The sequence below is a fragment of the Tamandua tetradactyla genome, chromosome 6, assembly GCF_023851605.1.
Source record: "Tamandua tetradactyla isolate mTamTet1 chromosome 6, mTamTet1.pri, whole genome shotgun sequence".
Taxonomy (NCBI): domain Eukaryota; kingdom Metazoa; phylum Chordata; class Mammalia; order Pilosa; family Myrmecophagidae; genus Tamandua; species Tamandua tetradactyla.
Window position 1 is genome coordinate 54,131,899 of NC_135332.1, and position 22,583 is coordinate 54,154,481.

General features: G+C 51.5%; 1 protein-coding gene across 5 annotated transcripts in view; it reads left to right on the forward strand.

Annotated features, from left to right (window-relative positions):
* Positions 1-22,583, forward strand: part of ABR (ABR activator of RhoGEF and GTPase) — a 255,696-nt gene that overhangs the window by 117,050 nt on the left and 116,063 nt on the right. The window contains exon 1 of one of the 5 annotated variants that reach the window (XM_077165430.1): positions 18,208-18,223. The exons of the other annotated variants lie outside the window; for them this stretch is intronic. Within the exon in view, the coding sequence (XP_077021545.1) occupies positions 18,220-18,223 (4 nt within the window). The 5' untranslated portion in view covers positions 18,208-18,219. Of the gene's footprint in view, positions 1-18,207; positions 18,224-22,583 lie in introns of those variants that run through there. 5 annotated transcript variants of the gene reach the window in all.

Sequence of the window (22,583 nt, forward strand, 5' to 3'; positions counted from 1 at the left end):
GCAGGGATCAAGATTGCCTCAGGCTACCTTGGAAATTCCTTACCAGAAGGAAGGCAGTACAGAAAGGGAGTTAGTCCAAGGGCCCCTTTGGGGGTGCTGGTTAGCTAGGCTAGACTCAGGGAGGCTGCCACTTGAACTTGAACTGCTGCTGCCCTGGCCTCTGGGCTCCTGGAGCAACCTGCAAGGTGATATGGGGGTAGGGGAGGCACTGACTTGGCAGCAGCCTGAAGAGTTCTTGCCTCCCTCTGTATAATGGCTTATTTGAGAGCCGTAGGATGAGGCTTCCTGGGGAGGTGCTGTGCAGTCATGTTTGGGCTGTTAGCCATGAAGTTTCCTCTTGACAAGAGCCTAAATTAAAACAAATACCCGGGCTGTCATTTGCCTGGCAGCATGGTGTTGTGCTCCCAGAGGAAGTCCCTCTGCCTCTCAGGAAGCTGTTTGCTCACAATCCTAGGGTGGCAAGTCCCCACAAAAGCCAAATCCATCAGGGATGGTAAAGAGGGTTGACTCAGCACACAGGTGGCTGTTGTGACTTCTTAGAGATGTGCGTGTTGTAGAAGTAGAGGCTCCTCCTAAGCGTTGCCTCTGATAACAGTGATAATAGCATCTCCTGAGTACCTACTATGTGCAGCCACTTTTCATCCATCCTCTCCAAGCCTCACAATTCTGCAAGATAATCTTTTCTCCATTGTGCACATTCAGAGAGAGAGACTCAGTAAGCTCAGGTCACTTACTCAAGGTCACATAACTGTGAAGTGACAGAACTGGAATTCAGATTGTACCTTGGACATGTCTGAACATATTTAAAGCTTTGGAATGTCATGGAATAGGGATATTTATCCCTTTGACCCTCCGTCTCAGAGCTGACTGTGAAACCGTCCTTCAGGGTAAGTGGCCTCAGTAACTCAGACCCTAACCTGTTCACATAGTCTCTGTTTCTTGCAGGAACTGGGGACTGGTCTTGGAATCAAAGCAGGGATAATTGAGGCTCTGCCTGAGCCCACCAGGGTCAATAATTCTCTCTTGCCAAGGTACCAGGCTGCTGACCCTCATACCACCCCCACTCCCACCCCGTGCTTCTTGCCTTTGGAGTTGTCAGCTCATTATTTCTGGCTTCTGCATCTGTGCCACTTCCATTGCAGACTGATGGTCATTTGATAAGAGGTGGGCCACAGATCTTCTCTCTCCCCTATGGTAGAAATTCTGATGCTTTAACTCAAGGAGGTGGGTTGTATTCCTGTTCCCAGTGAGATCTGGAACTGATATACTGCCGAGGTAGGTAAAGGTTCCAGCCATTGCACATTCCTGTCTTTGACCCACTCATTTTCCTACATTAACCCAATAATGTCAGCTTCCCTCTTCAAAGCCTTGCTATATTCTTTCTTTGGGGCTGGTGTGATTCTCTCTGTGAGGGTATTTTCTTCTTCATCTTGTCTCCTCCATGTCTTTCACTCACCCCCTTTCCATCAAAACACTGATTACCTTCTCGTTGCTTTCTTCTATGTCATGGGATTAGGTTGTATTAAACTAAATTGTCAAGAATAATCCCAATTTGGAGGAGTTTTGAAACTTTCTCTAACCCTGTGAGTGGGGACAGACCTCTGTACAGATCTGAATTGAGTTGTATACATGCCCCATGCAGGCTAATAACTTGGCAGCTCTTCAACTGGCAAATCTTTAAATATGTGCTCAGTGTTCATTTACAAAATAGGCTGAGGGCTGCATTTGTGGGCTCTTCTTTTCCATTTCTGCCTTTTTTTGTGTATGTGTGTCCTAAGCAATTCAGCCCTGGCCTCAAGCGTACTTATCCTACTGAGCCAAGCAAAAGCTTGCAGTTATTTGGAGCACAGAGAAGGCAGTGCATGACCATCTGTTGTTACTAGAACCCTCCTTTTGGATCTCATGTCTCTTACACCAAAAAGCTTAACTCTCCCTCCCAACCACAGACAGTGTTCTGGGAAGTCCTGTTTTCTCCATCTCACATTTCCAAGGGATATTTCAATCTCTTGGAGATATTTTCTTGCCTGTTATAGATTCTGTGCTCCATCTAGAGTGCCAGAAAAGAGTTTGGGGCTGTGGGGATAAAAGCCCATCTGCAGATGATCATGAGCCTGCCTCAGTTTGCCATGTTATTCTTATGTTAGTTATGCCAAAGACCAAGCCAGTGTCCTCACAGACTATACGAGTTTGACAGAGCAGTTTTCAGGCTGCATTAGACCCCTTCTGCCCCCATACACTAGGGAGAACCTGCAGGTGGGCACTTTCTTGTTTTCTCAATAGCCACCGTAATTTATTCCTTCTTGTCAATGCCAGCACATAATTGGCATGGCTGCTAGAGTCTCAGAGGTGGGGCTGACAGAAGGATTAAGTCATCTACTCAGAGAAACTTGAGTTTTTTGTTGTGATTGCTGCTGCTGCTAGTCTTTGGCAAAAGGAGTAAACGGTGGGAGCATTTGTGGCGCATTAGCTGGAAGATACTGTCAGGTGGATAGAAGATGGGGGTTGATGAGAAAAATCCATTCTGTCTCACTCTTGGGGACAGGTTGGAAGACTGAGGCTGTTCTCTAAATTATGGTCAGTGTTCTGGGGCAATTCTGGCACCTTCTTTGTGCATACTTCTCTGTGAAGTGAAGCTGTAATGCTGCTTGTGGGTGCTATGTGGATTAATTTGTCTATGTTTATAAAATGCTTTGAAGAGGCGGAGTTCTTTTGAACTGCTCAGCTGTCTGGCTCATCATGGTCCCCATGACTGAGCAAGGCTCCGTGAAAGGTTTGTCGATGAGTTTGGAGGCTGGGAATGTGGTGAAAGGACTGGTAGGAAAAGAATGTTGGATCAGGCCATGTCCTTGTGTGTTGCTAAGCCCAGTGCCTCATGCATAATGAGCCCTGGATACATAATGGAGTATGAGAGAGAGAAGAAACTCCTGGGTTCTTGGCTCCTTTACTCCCTATTTCACTGGAAATCCCAGAAATCCATTAACTGGCTCATTCACAAGTTTCCTGGTACGTGGATTCGGTAATTGTAGTAGATTGTAGTGGAATGGGAGACCCCCACCCCCACCCCCACCCCCCACTCCCCACCCAGGGGAGGCCTGTGGATTTCTTAGGACTTGTGATTGGAAGATTATACTGTCAGCATTTGTGCTGCAGCTGGCTCAGCTGGAGCCCTTTGGGGGCAGACCAGGGGCTTCCAGCTTCAGGACAACTCTGGGTCATTCACCTTCCACCAGGCCTCTGGCTGTGGTAGGCCAAGGGCTTCCGGAGCAGGGCAGGGTGTACGGTGTGTACCCACCATATTCTACTTATGGGTCCTTGGCACTTCCCTCCCAGTGACTGCTTATACTAAGGGGACAGGCCTGAAGGCCCACCTGTTTCCAGGGGTAGGATAGGGAAGGCTGTTTTTGACTTCTGGCCTTGACCTGTCCCAGCTTGTATTTCTTAGGGCAAGGTATGGTCAGTTGGAGCCACAAATGCCCCTTCCTGGCAGCTGCAGTGTTCTGCTGGTCCCTGAAGCTGGGTGAGAACCCTGTCCAGACCTATGAATTGGGAAGAGGGAAGAAATTTGGGCAGGCAGATTACAGAGCGTGCTCCAGTGTAGGTTAAGGGCAGATGTCCAACTCTAGTCCCAGGTAAACTACAGAAGACATTTGGCAAAGAGCTGCTTGAGCTGGGGCCAGCTGGTACTTTCAACACTTATGGGTAGATAGCTGGTCTTTGTCCCCAGATTTAGCCCTTATTTGGTCCTTTCACTCAGTTCTCTGCCTCCAAGCTTTATTCCTGTCTTCTCCTCCTGCCCCTTCCTTCCCTGCTATACACACAGAGCAAAAGACAAATTCAGGTTTACCGGCTATACCGAAAACTATAGGGTCAGCCTGGTCTTCAGAAAGTAGGAGCAACAGGGTGGCTTCTTCAGTAACCTAGTTGGTCATTCTCTCACTGCTCACCTCTGATGCCCCCATGTCCCTCTGGGCCACAGATGGGCATGTCAGATGTCAGTGTTTTGCTGAAGGTGAGCAAGTTCCAGGAAGGGGTTAGATAGCTGCAGTCCTCAGGTGGGCCAGTGTCAATAGCTTTCAGGGTCCTTGTCACTCTAGGCAGCATGGCTGTTGACCTCCCTGGGGTGTCGGGGGAGCTGGCACCACCTAGAAAAGCCCTGTGTTGACTAGAGATGTGTGGGTTTACTCAGAGCTATTGGGGAAGGATGTGGCCATAATTACCTTCATAGGATTGAAGGGCTGATCCTATTAGTGTGCTAGGCTAACCCCGTCCTCCAGGGCATTGCCTCCTGGGCAGCAACAAGGGTTTAATAGATCAAGATTATGGAAACCAAAGATGCTGTGTAATTAAGCCCAGTTATTTCCCTGGCTGGGGCACATCCACTCCCTGCAATTGATTTCCTCATGTGTAGTCACTCTGTTTAGCTACACGTCACTCTGGCCTTAACAGCCTGTAGGCCACCTTTTTGAGGGAGTTTCTTCCTTGAAGGCCTCGTTTTAGGAGAAAGACCCCCTTTCTGAGAGATTTGGGATCAGGGTGGTGGTGTGTTCTCCGTGACATCACCCCCTGGAGTGTGCAATGGGGCCCTGTTTGGGAATGTGTCTGGGTTCTGTGGAGGTACACAGAAACTCCACCCTTGGGCCTCTAGAACCACTGGGCCCAATGAAAAGAAAATCCATTGATCCTGCTGAGTTCATAGAAACTCGATTTTCCATTTGGCCTTGGAAAAATGGAAGCAACTTAACATTTAACCACTTTTACTCTGTGCCAGCTGCTGCCCCAGGTCCTTTCCTCACATTGTCGCAACAACCCAAGTAGGGTATGTGCTGTTACCCGTTTTCCAGAAAAGAAAGCTTAAGCCACCAGAGTTTAAGTCGCTACCGGTCTCCCATTTTATGCTGGATCTGCTCTCAGATCTCTCTGACTCTAAGGCTCATTTGGCTTCCAACAGCAATAGCCATTATAGTCAACACTGATTGAGCACCTACTATGTGTCAGCGTTCTGCTAGGTATTTCACAGATACTAGCACCAATCCTCAATAGTCCCATCTTATGAGGTGGAAGTTATTACTGCTACTTTTAGGGTGGAAACTGGGACACGGGGAAGTTGAGCATTAATTCATGGTGCTAAAGTACAAGCCCGGAATTGAATCTAAGGTTGAACTGACTCTGAACTGTCCTCTCCCCACCCCAACCCCCACCCTCACCTCTCACGGGGTGCCAGAAAAGTCCCCTCAGCAGCTGGTATCTCGCGGAGGTTGAGCATTCTGGCTCATCTCTCTATTTGGAATGACGCCTATGAAGACTGGGTCTGAGTCTCCTCCACGGTATATGCAGTGCACTGTAAGTGGTTACCAGCTGACCCTTAACTGGTTGCATGGAAGGAGGGCTGCCTCCTCCAAGGGCAGGTCTGTAGGAATGTGCTTGGGGGCCCATATCCAAGCATTACCTTGTCCCTGGGGTTATTGGCCAGAAGGGCTGATTGTTAATACACGAGCAAACAAATAAATAAATAAAGGAGGAAAGGGGGAGAAAATAGACTTCAGAGTGGTGTGGCAATGAGAGCTGAGTTTCTAGAGCAGAGCAGAGCAGGGCCAGAGGCAAGGAAGTGAAGACTTGGGAGGAAGAGGGGATTTGGCAGTGCCGGAGTGTGCTGGCCTTGTTCTCGGGCCTTTTTGAATTCACCTCCGCAGTTTCAAAAGGAAAATAAAGAGAGCCCTCAGTCGTAAATCAGGCCACTGAACACCAAGGTCCTTTGCTGAGGCCCAGATCCGCTGTTGTGTTTGAACTCACCCACCCACGCTGCAGCATGTAAATGATGGGGGCGGGGGTTGGGCAGAGCCTCCAGCCTACTCCCCGCACCCGCCAAGGCCCCAAACCCCAGAGAGTGCCTGATGAGAGGTCAGCCCGCTGGGGTAAGCCTGGGCGTGGGGCTTGCACCTCGGCAGACCGCCCCCCTCCCCTTGGTTGGGGCCAGAAAGGCCACTGCAAAATTGGATGGTTCCTTGCACCAAGTGTGTTTGAGTAGTTTGGGGGAATAGGATAGAGGGGGATGAAATTCTTCCCCCAGCTGAGAACTAAAGAAGGAAGGTAAAAGTAGGGAAGAGGGGGGCTCTTCTTCTTCATTCTCTTCCTCTCCCCTTGCTGAGTTAAGTTCAGTGGCAGCTTACTTCGTTCACTGAGTCTGGGCATTTTTTTTTTTTTTTTTTTGACATGGGCAGGCACCGGGAATCAAACCCAGGTCCTTGGGCATGGCAGGCAAGCACTCTTACCTGCTGAGCCACTGTGGCCCGCCCAAGTCTGGGCATTTTTAGGCACCCCCTGCTCGGTCGGGTGTCGGGACCCATGAACCTCTCTGCTCTCCCTCAGTCCTTAGCCTTTTTGTAGGGGTGGAGGCAAATGGGGAATTTCAGTTGCCCACAGGAGTTTCCCAGCTCCTTCTCCTTCTCCTCCCACCACCCAGCCCCCTCCTTCCTGCAGCATCCGGCCCCTGCTGTGCCCTGGGAAGAAATACATTTACATGTAAGCCGGCACAAACACACACACACACACACACACACACAACTGAAAGGAAAGTTTCAGGAAGCAGTACTCACCTTTTCTATTACATTTGTGATGCACCTTATTTTTATGCCCTTCTATTCCATTCCATTTTATTCCACTCCATTTAAAAAAAGGCGGGGGGAGGGCGGCGCTAGTCATGACCTACCACATTGATTTCATGGCCAGCAATATGAAAAACACTGGGCCAAATGTTCTCAGAGGGCTCTTATTAACTCTAGGGAATATCAGTCTGCCAAACTTTAGTCATTTATATATACCACCGTTGGAATTTTTGCCATATTCATCCACGTCTGTTTTTATAGACTTGATGTTTTTCTTCAAATTGACCCTCTGTTTAAATTGTAGAAGTTGAAAGGAAACTAATGGAAAACTTGTGCCACTTGCAATAAATAAAAAGTGACCATACAAGTAAATGCAGTGACTACTACTAAATAATGTTATTAGATATTAGTTATATGCTGTTGCTGTTGGAAGCCTGGGCCTCCTGTTTCTTTGTTTAAGAGGGAGATAGAGGGTAGAAGAATGTTAAAGACGTACTGGTTCCAAAGACTTTCTCCTTCAATAATAGAAAAGACTGGAGGAAATCAGGAAGGGTATAATTTTCTCAACATGTGATTGGATGTAATTTAATGCAGTGTGACGAGCAAGCAGTCTCTAATCAAAGGAATCTGGGGCCTTCTATTTTGGTGTCTTCTCTTTCCATCTACCCGAAATCTGGGGCCCCAGATTTCCAATGGTGGCTTTCTCTTAGGACCAAATACACTAGAGCAGCTTCTCAAGCCTAATGTGCATTTCGATTACTTGAGGATCCTGTTAAAATGCAGATCCTCATTCGGTAGGTCTGGGGTAGGGGCGAGATGCCACATTTCCAGCAAGTTCCTAGGTGATGCCAGTGTGTGCTACCCTTTGAGTAGCAAGGCTCCGGGGTCCTTGACTCCCACTCATAGGGGTCTGATTGTGGTCTCCAAGCCAAATGTGGGCTCCAAGATTCTGGCCAGAGGAAAAGCAACCCTGACACATCTCTCTTTGGGGCCCATTTTTCAATAAAAATAAAAATAGCAAAGCAATTGATTGGACTCCTATAGGGCACACCAGACTTGAGCTCGATTTGTCACATTCTCGATCTCCTTGGCTCTTCACAGCAGACCTGTGAAGGGTTGCCCCTCATTTTAAGGTTGAGAAGAGGGAGTGGCCATTGTGACTGGCCTCTGCTGGTGGCTTCTAACAGGGGTCCCAGCAGGTCGCCTCTGCCCACCCCCTACCTGAGTGACAGACCAGGCAGCTGGTCCTTGTGAGTGCCTCTGTCTAGACAAATCCCATACCCTCCCTGCCGCCCTCCTCCCCTCCTCGCTTGCAGAGCCTAAGTCAGTGTTAATGGAGCAGAACACCGGGGTTGTTCATTTTCCAGCGCATCAGTGAGAGGGCTAATGAGAGACCAGCTGGTGTACCACCCGCCGTGGCGGGAGGGCTGCTTTCCTGTGAGTTAGGCCAATGAGTGGTTTGCAGACCCCAAGGCAGCTCCAGGAAAACGTTACCCCCTTTGGGGGGTCTGGATGGGCCAGTGGGTGTCAGGTGCCATCTTCATGTGTAGAACATTTAGAGGACAAACATAGGAGCTGGTTCCATCTCTTTTGTCCTGGAAAGGAAGGATGGGACCTAAATTTGATGTCGGAAGAGCTGTCTTTGGCCTGGGAGCCCTTTGGTGGTCCCAAACCTCTCCCTGACCTGAGACATCACTCCATTTTGTTGTGGCTACACTGAATCCCTTTTCACCAGCTGCTTCCTTGCCCAGAAACCTTCAGTGGAGGATTTTTCCCATCATTTCTGGTCGATATGGGCATCAAGTTCCTCCATGCTTGGCGACTTCTCACTCTCCATTCTGGTTTCCCAGCCTTCCAGTACAAGTATTACCCTACTCTAGCCAACGAGGCCACTTGCTATCCCACAGCAAACCTCCTGGGTTGGTGAACTGCCCAGCTTCAAGGCTTAGCTCATGTACCACCACCTCCAGGAAGCCTTCCTTGCATGATTATAGCTTGTCTGGGTGAAATCTCCAGCTTGCTTGGGGCCGCACTACTTAGCACTCTCTTATCTATTGCTTTATTGTGTTTACCTGTCTTGTGTTTCATGCTTGTTGTCTTTTCTCCTCTACCAGACTCTAAACTCCTTAGAGGCATGGAGAAGAATAACAAAGGCTGCCATTTAGAGGGTGCCAGACATTGTCCTACCACTTTACAAACAATATCCCATTTAATCTTTTACCACCCTCTGAGTTCCCAACTATTTTTATCCTGATCTCAAGGATGAGGAAACTTTCTCCAAGACTGCAGAAGTTAAACTGCTGTCCTAAGGCTACATAATCTCGAATGTCGTCTGGGATGCCTGGATCTGGGCTCTTTACCAATGGGGCCCAAATGTCAGGACTTCCATATGAGAACTCCCTGGGGTGGGGCCTGGGCATCTACTTTTGAAAAGCTCCTGTGCTTGCCAGGTCCGATTTGGGGATGACGCTTCACCACTTGACTGTCCCTCTGTCGGAGCGCTGAGCTCATGGGGGCTTTAGAAATGCTTTGTGGATGGGTGAGGAGGTTATGAAGAAAAGAGATGCTCTGAGGGCCGAGTTGGTTCTAACACAAACCTGCCTAAAAGAACCTTGGAGCCAGGAGGATGAGCTGAGGAGGTGATGCTGGGCAGGAAGTGGGTAGAAAGCAATCTGGAAGAGGATGCCGGGGAAATTAAACCAGCCACCTCCTCCTTGCTCCAGCCCTAATGCACAGCCCCATCTAGTCCAGAGTATATTAATCCAGGCATCTTGTGAAAAATGCAGATTCTGACTCAGTAGGTCTGGGGCAGGGCCTCAGAGTCTGCATTTCCAGCAAGTCCCAGCTAATCCCCATTGCTCTTGAGGACCACAGGGAGTGGTGAGGACCTGGACTCCTGCAACCTCCGGGCACCCAGCCATCCTCCAAGAGCATCCAGTTGTGTCACTCGCTCACCAGTCCAGCATCTTCCTGTAGGATAAAACCTAGACTCCTGGGCCTGGCCTGAGGATTTCAGCTCCAACCTCAGCTTGCAGCACTCCCTCCACACTCCAGCCCTCCAGCCACGCTGAATTCCTCACAGGTTCCCAGGCACACCGGGCCCCTTGGTAGTTAGATACCTTTCAACATGCTCTCTCTCTTTGGCCTTCCTTGGCCAGGTTGGAGTAAGTCTGAATCTGACCTCCTTGGGAAGTCATGGAGGGGGAGTGGCACTAGACCAGAAGGGCTGGCCCTGAGAGAAGCCCTCCAGAGGTCTCTGGGACCCTTCCCAGCCTCTTTGCCGCCAAGGTCAACCACCATCCTGGGCCTTACAGCGGCATGCAGTCAGGTGACTCAATTCTCCTGCTTTGAACTTTTGCCATTCCTTGCCACCTTTGAGTAAAAATAGAGCTGAGAACCACTGAAGTGAGATTCCAGCCCAGAGAGGGGGGCAGAGGCGGGGTACCTGCGAGGAGGCAGGTGCTGGGCCCTCTGTGTGGGAGGAGCCCCTGAGAGCCTGAGGGTGGCTGCTGCTGGGGCTCAGTGTCAGAGCTGTCCTCACTTTAAAGTTTTCTCTCTTGGCTGTGGAAATATTTCTGAACCTCTTGGGCCATTTCCTCTGACCCTTCCTGAGTTTTCTCCCTGGCTTCTTGCCTCCAGCGTCGGGGGTTCCTCCCGGAAAGCATGTGGGAGCCGCCCTGGCTGGACCCCACCCTCCTGCAGGAAGGCTCCCTGTAGGCTGGCTCCCTGGTGTGCAGACTCCCTTGCCAGGCACTAAGGAGCATGTTCTGATTGCGGGAGGTGACGGAGGGCTCAGTCTCTGACCCTGCACCCCCCTCCCCAATTCCGAGAGGAAAGTTGCAGCTGGAGGGAGGCAGTGTGCTGCTGAGAGGGAACATGGCCTTTGAATGCCTGCTTGGATCATTACTTCCAGCCATTCACTTAATTTCTTTGAGCTTCATTTTCCTCATCTATAAAATGGGAGCAACCATTCCAAACCCCACCGATAGGGTTGCTTGATTTAGCAGATTAAAACACACGATGTGTAGTTAAATTAGAATTTTAGATAATCAGTGAACAGTTTTTAGCATAAGTATGTCCCATGCAATACTTGGGACATACTTATGCTAAAAACTTATACATTGCTTGTCGGAAATTCATATTTAACCTGGGTATCTTATGTTTTCTCTGGAGTCCCTCCAATTGGATTTAATGGTGTGTATGTGACGCTTGCCATCTAGACATGCTGTGCCCATTTCATTCCTTTCCTCTCTTCTCAATACTATCCCTTGACTCCCCAGAGACAAGTTGAATGAAAAATTTCTGAGATTAAATTTGTGGCATTGTCATAGAAATGCTGAGATTTTATTTATATAGTGGATGTGAATAGTGGAAAGAGGTCAGTGATCAGAGCTAACCCTTCCTTAGCTCTTGCCTCATGCCCCACTCTGTTCTGTGCACTTTTTCATGCATCAACTCCTTGTTCTTCTCAGTAATCCCATGAAGAAGACACTGATTATCTCCACTTGACAAATGAGAACACTGAGGCACAGATCAGGAGAATAGCTCTCTCCAGGATGCGCAATCAGTAAGCGACAGAGCCGGGATTTGGAACAGGCAGTCTGGCCCCTGGTTCCTAGCTCTTAACCAGGACACGTTCTGTTGCATCTTGCCCACCCCCTGCCACCATCAGAGGAAGTGAATGTTCTCAAAGGTCAAGGACATGGAAACCTATAGGGATGGTTTCACAAGGCAGGTGATGATAGCATGCTTTCAGAGGGAGGCGTGACTTGCGCTCCGTCCTTTCATGGAGAGAGGCCTCAGGCAGGCACAAGGGCTCAGCCAGGGATTTTGTCTGTCTGCTCACCACCCCTGAATGTTTTGGAGACACTGGCCATGTGCCAGCCTGTCTCCAGGTACCAGCAACCCCGGTGCATTCCTGAGCATTTCCCGGGTTGTACTGTGAGGTGGAAAGTGACATCCACCAACAGGCCCCGAGCGCGAGGCCTGTCTGAGGAACCCACCCCTGCAAATCCTCTGTTCCTGGTCATTTCACACTTACTCATTCACATGGATTGTGCCACCATGTGATGTCTTTTCCTTGAGAATTTTCGTGATTCTCCAGTGTAGAGGTTTTTTCTCCCCTCTTTATACAATGAATGCATGCAGTTTTCGAGGTTTAGAAAAATACATAAAAAGAGGGTGCACGGGTTGTTCAGTGGTTGAATGCTCACCTTCCGTGCAGGAGATTCGGGTTTGATTCCCAGATCATGCACCCCGCCCCACCTCCCCAAAAAAACATAAGAGAAAGAAGAAAATCCACGTCCTTCTGACCCACCCCTGAAAAGTGTCTCCGTTTTGCTCTTCTTTGACCCTCAGGATTGGGCCGTGCAGCCCCTGGTGTCCTCCTGGTAGAGGTAGGTCAGGAAACCTTGAGCTGCCCCGTGTCCCAGCACCAAACCCCAAGCTCATGCCAAGGGGCATCAGTGGGAAAGACGGTCAGGAACCCCCTTCCCCAAAGTCTCGGCTGACTCCCCGAGAAGACGTGAGCGTTGGGCCCAGCCTTCCCCAGGTCTTCCGGAAACAGCCGCCGTGGAAGGGCCCTTTGTTACAATGGGTGGCCTTGGTTCCATGCCCAGCTTGTGAGCAGAGGTCAGAGTTTCCAGAGTGTTCATGTGAGTAACAGTAGGGACCCTGCTTGGCCTGAAGCCCAGATTCTAAGTCCTGCCCACCTCTCTCCCTGCCACAGGCGTCCCCCAGGCCCAGTTTCTCAGCCTGGTGGTCTTTTCCCATTTTCCTAAGGTTAACTCAGGTTAATTCGAAAACTGAGATTTAAGAGAAATCTGAGATCCCGAAGATGAGCAGTCTCCGCTACCAGCTTCTTCCAGCTCTCTGCCCTCTTCCTTTTCCCCCTGTGTCCTCCGCCCAAGCCCCCAGGATATGACTCAGGCCCTGGTTTATCCGTCAGGAGGTAAAGAGTCTCCAGTCCAGTCACTTCCTGCTGCCCCAGCCAGGGTCCAGCAGGGAGCAGAGGGCGCACTCGGCTGGGGAACTGGGGGAGCTGCGTGATGGGGCTCTGACCAGAATATGGGCAGGATTAGGGGAGGGGGCGGGTGCCAGGCCTGGAGACAGAGCGGCTGTGGGAGAGGCCTTCCAGGCAGCAGCTGTAACCCCCGAAGGAGGCACACAGCCTGGGTGATCCCCACAGAAGCTGGGGGCAGGGAGTGGTGATAAATAGCCCAGCCTCGGCCTTCTCCCTCCTCTTCTGCTGGGAGAGAAAACAGGGTGGAGAAGCAGGGAGAATGGCCCTGCTGGGGCACGCTCTGGGAAACTGTGTTGGTAACAGAAACAGAGAAACTGCCTGGATGTGACTCTCACAGTCCCCTCTTCCCGCAATGGCTGTGTCTGGGCAGCATCAGGCAAGTCACTTAATGAGCCTCTCAGCAGTAAAATGTTCCTGGTCGGGCTGGCTGGGATTCTGGGGACAAATGGACGCTGTAATGACCATAGGTGGTGGCTTGGGGTCGGGGTGGGGGGACTAGAGGAACAAAACATCTCCAGCCCAGTTGTGAGATGACTTACTTCTGGATGAAAGACTTGATTTCTGGATGGTTGGGGCTTTCTGAAAAGCCCAGGAGAGGTGCTGCGTGGAGGGGGATTCCCTCCTAGCTGACATGTCCTCCCTTAAGCATGGACCTTGTGAAAAGTGTAATGATTTGCAATGGATTAGCTCTAACATGAACTCTAATCCCTGTGTTTTAGCGAACAGTGACACCTCTTTTAAGCCATCTCTGGGCTCCGCGGGGCAGACACTGGCTGAATCATCTGCTTCGTCCCCTTCCCCAGCCCTGGGACTCTCTCAGCACGTGGTTGCTGCCCAAGCGTGGTAAGGGCAGGCGCGCTGTCCGTTTCATTCTCAGTGGTCCTCACAGCATCTGCCCTGGTGCATGGCACATAAGAAATGTTTGTTGAATGAGTAAATGACTGTTGGTCTGGGTTAAAGGTGCTTCCTAGGGCCAGGTGGGACTGGTGCGAATGCTGATTCTATGAGATCATGGCACTCGTGAGCCTTGGTGTCCTTATCTGTAAATTAGGAGTGTAGTTCATACTTATTGTGCAGTTGCAAAGCTGACATTTGGTTAAATTCAGTTACATGGTGTGTGGAGTCTGCCTGGCCCAAAAGAGGCCCCCATTAAGTGCTAAAGGACAACACACATGACCAGCGGCCTGGTGGAGATGCACCAGCCCCCCCCCCCCCCCTTTCTGGAAGCTGCTTCTGTTCTCTCTGGGGGCTCCTCTCTCTGTCTCCAGGCAAAGCCTGCCTTGTTCCCTCTCCTCTCTGCCCTAAGGGACCTGCCCTCTGGATACCTCCTCCCCCAGTGGCTGCACCTGGGCCTCTGGAGCGGCTCCCATCAGGCCTGGCTGCAAGGCCGGGTCCCTGGGTTGCCCTCCTCAGCCTCCTTAACTCAAGGCCAAGGAGACGGAAGCAACATCTAATGTTAATCATCGCTGGCTTTTATTGAGTGCTTCCTGTATACAGGCACCACTCGCTGAGTTCCCTTGGACTCAGCCCATGGCTAGAAGGGCCTTTCTGTATAATCCTCTCTATGTTACTTGGATGCAGTAAGAACATTCTTCAGGGAGCGGTCCCTTGGCTTCACAGACTGCCATGGGTCTGTGCACAAAGGAGCAAAGGGTCCCCCTGCTTATTCCCAGAGGACTGTGATTTGCAGGTTCCCTGGACACTGATCAGAAGTCGGCCTTCTCTGGGTGACTCTGGGCCAGGCTATGAAGGTGGCCTGCCCTGAACGGGTCCTTATCCTGGCTCAGCACCTCCCGGGCTGTGCAGCCTTGGGTAGGGTCTCTGTGGCCTCATCTGTAAACTGTAAGAGTCTGACTCCCCTATACCTTTTTCTATATTTTATATGTCAAGTATATCTCATATGCAAAAGGCCATCTAAAATGTCACGGTTTGGTGTAAAGAGGAATAACGAGACGAATATCTGTTTGCCCTCAGTTAAGCTTGACGGAGCCTCCCCCTCACGGCAGCCACCGTCGGGCACTGACCACAGTGACCGCTGTCTGGAATTTCATGTTACTCATCTCCTCCTTTCCTTTAGGGTTTCGCTACGTGTTTGTGTTCCTAAGTGATATAACTGTGTAGTTTTGCCTCCAATTTATATAAGTAGAGCCATAGTGTATGAATTTTCCTGACTTGCTTTTTTTTATTTCCTGCTTAAAATTATGTTTTTGGAGATCTCTCCATGCTCTTGCTCATAGCTCTAGGCTATTCGTTGTCAGAGCTGCAGAGAACTCCACTGTGGGAATAAACTACACCTTGTTTAGTAACAATGATGCTTCTGCTATGTTTTTTTGGACAGAGTCCCTATTAAGAAAGTCATTTTATACTGCATCCTGGCACACACACGTGCATGCATGTGACAGAAGCAAGTCTTCACAAAACCATGCTGACCCTGCTAGGTGAGATGCACCTTTCCAATCCAAGCTAAGAGGTGGCTTGCCAGACTGATACTGTGAACCGCTCATGGGCCGACCTGTAGCTTGGAATAACACAGGACTGAAAGCACTCGAGCGTGCATGCAGACCTGTGCTCTCAGGGTGCCGTCTGCACGCACACCCCGTGACTCCAGACGCCGTGCCTCCTGCCTCTCCTTCTTCCCTCCGTCCTGACTGTTGGCTCCTCCCTGCTGCTTCTAGCTCTAGCTGTGGCCTTGCCCTTGAAGTTGCTGCCTCTCCTTGACTGTGGCTGAGAGACCAGCCCCCCAGGCATGCCAGCTCCCCATGCACTGTGGCATTGCTGGTGTAGGCAGCTGGTGGCCAGTCTGGGGCCAGGATGCCCACTCAGCAGCAAGACCCTTGGCCACTCATTTGTAGAACAGGGTTATAAATAGGACTCATGGGGTGGTACAAGGATAAAATGAGTTAATGTCTTTTATGTGGGCTGTTATTCCCGAGCCGGGTTCCATAAGTGGACCTGAAAACTCACCCTTTGCTAGTATCTCTGGACACAGTGGCTATGTTGGGAAGATGTCGAAACACTGGCTTAAAGGAAGTCAGGGAGTTTTAAAGTGCTGGTTTTCAAGTTAGGCTGCCTGCAGTCAGGTCCCGGCTCCAACATTAACCAGCCAAGTGGCTGCAGGCAAGTTATTTAACCTTCTCATGCCTCAGTTTACTCATCCATAAGGTGGGAGTAATAAAAGGACTGACGTTTAACTGTTGAGAGGATCACGTGAGATAAAGCACATAAAGCTTTTTAGCACAGTTGCTGGCCCTGCTTCTGTCCAGTAATCCAGCTGGAGTCTCAGGTGAAGGCCTTTTTTGTTTAAGTTCATTTTCTCACGGGACACTATTACCCTATGGGCAGGGAGCAGCCCCCTGGCCCCAGGTTCCTTCTCAGCAAGGTGCGGCTCTCAGAACGGCTCCACTCACAAGCCTCCTGTGGCCGAGGCTTGGGGTCTCCCCACACAGCATCTGCCGTGGCCAGCACCGAGGAAGTCCCGCCTTCCCTCTGGGGGGGCTGGGGGGGATGGGTGTCGCAGCCGGGGCCCCACAGGGTTCCCGTTGTCCTCGGTGAAGACCATGTTATTGGAGTTGAACATGGGGGTCATTTGGGCACCAGCCATGTTGTGTCCCAGAATGAGCCCCTTTTTCTTCTGTCCCCCACTTGCCCACCCCATTCCTTTTATAGGCCCGGAGGCACCCAAGAGGCGATGGGTGGGGCGTACCCAGACTATGCCCCCCTCACATGCATCCGGGTCCCCTCTCTCTCCCCGCTGTCCACACTGGTGGGCTGGAACCACTGGCTCCCCCCAGCGCCCCCTCCCGGACACTTAGGGCTTCCCCAAACCAAAAGCAGGTCAAGTCTCCCTCCTGCTTAAAACCCTTCCGTGTAGGATTGTAAAATGGATTAGCCGCTCTGGAAAAGAGTTTGGCAATTCCTCAAAAAGCTGAACGTGGGATTACCATGTGCCTCGTCCATTCCAATCCTGGGTACTGCCCAAGAGCATTGAAAACATGCCCACACAAAAGCCCACCCACGGGCATGCATGGTGGGTTATTCAAAGTGGCCGGGAGGTAGAGGCAACTCAGGTGTCCCATCACCTAATGACTAGATAAAGAAAAGGTGACCTACATTCCCACACAGTGGAAGGTTGCGAAGATGAAATAAGTATGAATACGTGCTACCACGTGGATGCACCTCAGAAACCTTATGCTAAGTGAAATAAGCCGGACACCGGGGTTCCATGTTGTATAATCCCATTTTTATGAAATGTGCATCCGTAGGTACAACCGTAGAGGCAGGAAGTAGCTCAGTGGTTGCCATGAGCCGGAGCCAGGAGGAGGAGGGAGCAGGCATGACTGCTAAGACGCATGGAGCTGCTTTTGGGGGTGGTGAAAATGCTCTAACATTGATAGTAACGATGGACGATGGACGTGCTAAAACCCACTGCATCATATGCTTTAAAAGGGTGAATTTTATGGTATATGGATTATAGCTCAAAAAAGTTGTTTATTTAAAAAAATAAAACAGAACCCGTCTATGTCTCCCCATTACCCCCAGGCAGGAATCCTGCTGCTTAGCATAGTCTTTTGGGCCCTCCTTGCCCTTGCCCGGCTGGTTTCTCCAGCCTGTGTCACCTGCCCCCACCCCCTTGTCCTTACTCTTCTGTTGATTCTTGCCTCTGTGCCTCTGAAAGTCACCTTCCCCTTTTGTCTGTCTGATAAAAACCTTCACGCCCAGTTCCCCAGCGTCTCCCTCCAGGGGCCCTCCCTGGCCCCCGGCGGAATGATGACGCTCAGTGTCATATAATTGTTCTGAGCGTGGACTCTGGAGCAGGTCACCCTGGGCGTGATCTCAGCCCCACCCCTCACTAGCCATGTGCTCTTGGGCTAGTTACCTAGCCTCTCCGTGCCTCAGTTTCCTCACCTGTAAAATGGGAACCCTAGGAGTTACTACTTTGTTGCATGGATTAAATGAGTTTATACATGTGCTGGACACATAGTACATCTGTTGATTATCTGTCACACCAGATGGGAAGCCTCATGGGGGCAGGGCTTTTTATGCCCCTGTGGCCTCGCATGGTGCCTGGCACATAGTTGGTGCACAATGAGATCTGTCATTTGCAAGGGGGAAGCCACCTTCAGCTCCTACGGTTTACCGTCTCCACCCATCTGCAATTCTAGAGGCTCCCGCCGGACACGTTGCCGGGACATCCCACAAGCTGAACATCATCCCCTGAGTGGCCCCTGGAGTTAATCACTTCCCGCATCTGTCAGGGTGACACTGGAGGGCCCGATGTAACTGCTCCCGTGGGTCTGCAGGGGAGGGAGCCGCAGAGGTGTGCTTTCCCTCCCTCCACGGGGCCTCTGCACCTCTCCTCCTCCCAGCGCAGGCCCCCACGGCAGGGCCAAGGTCCCAGGGCAGGACCTGTTTGTGCCAGGCCCAGCTCCTGATTGGGTGGACACCGTTGATGTGGAGCAGAGAGGAGGGTGCACAGAGGTGGGGGAAGTGGCTGCGGAGGCGGAGAAGGGAGCAGGGCCAGCAGGAGGGAAACATTCCTGGCACTAGAGGCATCTGCACCGGGACAGCAGCCTTGGGAGGGAGAGCCCTGCATCCATGGGTAGGCTTCTGGAGGCTAGAGAGGGACGCTAGGGTGGCTTCCTTCCCTGTTTCCTTACTGTGTGTATGAAGGGTCGGGGGGAGTAGATGATATGGTCCCCTCCATTCTGAGTGCTTGTTTCTGTGAGGTTGGGGGGTCATGGCTCTGGGCCGGTGCATCGTCTATGGGACTGTTGTCACACATCAACTCCGTCAAGTGGTGTAGACTCCCCAGGGCAGCCTCGGACCTCTGCAGGGTGGGACAGAGCTGGGAAGATGGGACTCAGTGGTGTCATGTGGACATTGTAGTTTGCAGGGGAGTTCTGGGTGTTCGTGGGTGCTTTAATGCGACTAAGGCAGAGGACACAATTGAGCAGAGAACTGGAAAACTGCACCTGTTGCATTCTGAAGAACGCGGCTGCCTGTGGGCTGAGGGAAGCGGGGGTGCTCAGCTGGTGGGGTGCTGGCTCAGAAGGCGGGAAAGGGCCACGTGATAGTAGAGAGGCCCACAGCACAGTCTGTCTCCCCCACCCCCGGATCTCCTAAGGTTTTGTAGATGAATCGTCCAGAAGTACCTGCTGCTGCCTGCCAATCCATCAGGGAGATGGGAAGGGGCCAGGTCCATTGTCCACTTCAGGACTCATGACCCTCAGATGCAGCCCTTGGAGCAGAATTGGGAGGGAGAGTAGTGATTTCTGTGGGATGCGTGCCTATCTCCCCCTTCTCCATTTGTTCTGACCCCCTCGCTGGCCCCCAAGTGGAAATAGGACTGTGTGAGTCGGAGTTGCTCACTGCCTGAGAATTGCATCAGCCCCGCCTGGCAAGCTGGAGAGGGAGCCTGTTGCTATGGTGACCACCAGGCTGCAAACCAGTGAGCAGGATGTGTTAGTCGCAGGGTGTGGCTTCCGTGCCTTGTCATGCTGCCGCGTGATAGGTGCACGGGTCTGCTGGGCCTGTGTTCCCAGCCCTTCCATGGGGAGATGTGCCATCTGCTTAGATGGGCACGATGGGGCAGCTGCTCCGAAGACCATGTGGGCAATGGCCAGGGCTGACATGTGTGACCGAGGGACCTACTTGGGGCACTTGGTGTCAAGCTCCTCCCTTGGCCCTTCTGCCTAATTTTGGGAGTGGGGTGGGGTGAGGGAACCTTTGACCAAGTAAGCCAGATTCTTGGGGAAAAGAGGAATGAAGTGCATCAGAGTGAAGACTGTGACCCAGAACACAGCGTTACTCCAATCTATGTGATAAAACCTTCCCAGGCTGCATCCTGTACTTGTTTCTTTAACCACTTGACAGCTCGTCCTCCTGCTCAAGAAAACAGATTCCTTGGTCAGGCCGGCAGAATCCCTTGGTTCAGATCCCCTCCCTCTTTTGTCTGCAACAGAAAGGAGGTCCAAAGCCTGTGCTCCAGGGACACTGAACACCTACTATATGCTCAGCATTGCCCTAGCCACTGACACATCCTTGTATTATTTGCTTATCTGGGGAGCAGGTAATGCTGTCCTCATTTGCAGAGGCATCAACTCAGACACCCAGAGACTTTCAGTGACTTGCCCAGGGGATTAAACCTAAATCTTTTGGGCTCTATGTCTCATGTTCTTTTGGCTTCCAGATGCCCCCTGGATCAGGAATTCTTAGGATATCCAATAAGGAAGCACCCTGTATGTGCTCTGGTGGGAAAAACCAAGCCAGTCTCTTCCCAGAGAAAAACACAGATTCCATGTGATGAATGGTCCACAGAGGCTGTTTCTCATTTCCGATGGGGAAGAATGAAAGGTGTGGGAATATTGGTGGTGTAACGTGTGGACAGGGGAAAGCCCAGGCAGCAGCTGTGAGGTCAGGGTGGCACCCTGGCAAAGCCTGGGCTTTTCACTGAGCTTGCAATTTCTGCTTGGTGTCCTCTGGGAATTAGGACTGTCAGATGAGTTTTTCAGCAGAGAGGGGTTCCGTGGACTGGTCCAAGGTACACAAGACATAGAACCAGAGAAGAACTGGGACCTCTGCGAGAGCCTGGCACTCATGAGATCTGACTCACTGAGCTTTATGAGGCATAGTAATAGTGGCTGTTACTTAAATGTATGCTTACTCACTTCATCCTCGCTGCAACCCTCTGACTTTGGATGCTATTATTCCATTTTGAAGTTGAGGAAACAGAGGCACAGAGAGGTTAAATGACTTGTCCGAGGCCACACAGCTGATAAGGGTTAGAATTGAGATTTAAGCCCAGGCAACCTGGCTCCAGAACTGAGGTCTTAACCGATATGTTGTACTGTCTCCACTTTTACTTTCTGGAAAGGTGATAGCAAGTTAGCTTGCACGACCCATCATGAGGGGCCGAGGATGTGTTACATGCACATAAGTGCACACGGTACATTGGCAACTCACCGTACCTGTGAGCTTGTGCATGATGATGGCTGAGACCCTGTGCACGAGCCCAGGGCCCCCTGTGCCTGTGTGCATGAGTGTCCTCCCTTCCCTCTGCCTGCCTGGCTGCTGATGTGGTTTTCAGGAGGCGGGCTCTCTGCCACCCTGGCTTAGAGATGTGAAGGATAGTGCCTGTTCCTGGATTGCCTGCCCAACCCTGTTGAATGGCCCGGGACCCCAAGGAGCTCAGATCCAGGGCTGAGAGTAGTTGGAGGCCAAAGGAGGAGCAGGCAGTGAAAGAGGGGAGCATGGTTGCCATGGTGTCTGAGCCCTTCTGTTGGTGTTTGAGCAACCTATGTGCTGCCCACACAAGACACAGCTGCTTCCCACCTCTGAGAAGACATCAAACAAGCTGGGCTTCCTCTCGGTGACTTTCCCTGAGCCAGGACTGTGGAGAGAAGAAACGGTGATAACAATAGTGTCAGTGACACCAATAACAGCCCCTGGCATTCCTTACCACATACTGGGCACTGGTCCAAGCGCTTTACTTGAACTAACTTGTTTAAGCATCACAGAGGCTCTAACAGATAGGCGTTATTGTAAACGAGGAAACCAAAGCACAGAGAAGTTAAGTGACTTGTCCAAGGTCATGCAGCTAAATCTAGGATTTGAATTTGGTGAGGCTGGCTCCAGAGCCAGTGCTACTCAAACTGCTAATCAAGCAGTTTACACTGCTGCTTGTTCTCATGTGCCCAAGAGGAAGACTCCACACTCTGCAACCCTCTCTTTCCCCCAATTCAGAATTTTGCTTTCGTGTTTAGTGGGACACTGGTATGTGCCACTTGCCTGCTCACAGGTCCAGGGTGTGAGATGTGGCCTCTGACATCAGCCAGACCCTGTTTGGGGGGAATTGTGTCCTGTCGCTTCCCTCATGCTCATATTCCCAGGCATGGAAGGGACATTTTCAGGAGCTTTCAGGGAGCCTAGGTAATTGACCCCTGGACCTTTGCTCTTAGTCTCAGCTGGTCAGTCTGCCTGCTGCCCGTGGTCCCAGCATAAACACCTGGGGCAGGGGAGGCTGTGCTGACCTTCCGGGCCCTGGGGCCTGAATCTCGGTCCATCCCCCTGGCCTGGGATCTATGGCCCCCCATTCATACGAGGGCCAGATGGAGACATATTTTCCTTTCTACGCTCATTCCCTGCCAGTCCCTCCTGTCTGATCCTACTCTTGGTTCTTGGAAGAGATTGCCTTCCTGTGGGAGGAAAGGCTGGTTTCTCTCACTGCCAGGTGGGAGGATGGAGCTGCCATGGAGCTGAGTGGAGGGCTCAGGAGGTGGGAGAGGAGTAGAGGCAGAGCCGGAGAAGGTGGGGACTTGGAGGAAGTTTCATTTCCAGCTCTGGCTCCTGAGTTCGTTTGGCGCACTCCTGACATGTTGCCCGTTGGCACTGGTTGGGAGTGGGGACAGGTCGAAACCCGAAGTGGGTGCCTAGGTGCTCCCTGATTGGGGAACAGAGTACTGGAATTGGAGCTGGCCAATGCCTGGCAGCCCCTGCCTAGGGCTGAGCCAAGCTTGTTTTGTTCTGAGAAGTTGGCAGCAGTATCAGAAGTGAGCTCTAAAGGAGGTAGGCTCTGCCTTTAGAACTCAGAAGGTGACTCCAGAGCCCTCTTTGGAAGCTGAATGGGCTCTGGTTCAGCCTCCTAGCCCCTTGCTGATCCCTGCGTGGGGGTCTCTGCCTTCCGTATTGCTCCTTTGGTCTAGGTCTGGGCTTGCTTTGCATATCAGTAGTAAGCCCTTGCTGGGCTTTAGCCTGGGATGGGCCCACTGACTCAGCCCAGCGAGGGCAGGCAGGTTACCGTATTTGTGGGGGGAGGCTCGGCCTTCCCATGCCGGCTTCTACCAAACACCTGGCACCCAACCTGCTTGTCTGAGTAAATTCCCGACGTCCTTCCCTCTGCCCCCAGAAGAGGGTGCTGGGCTCCTGGTTCTCTCCTGATCAGGAAGGGGGTGGCCATGGTC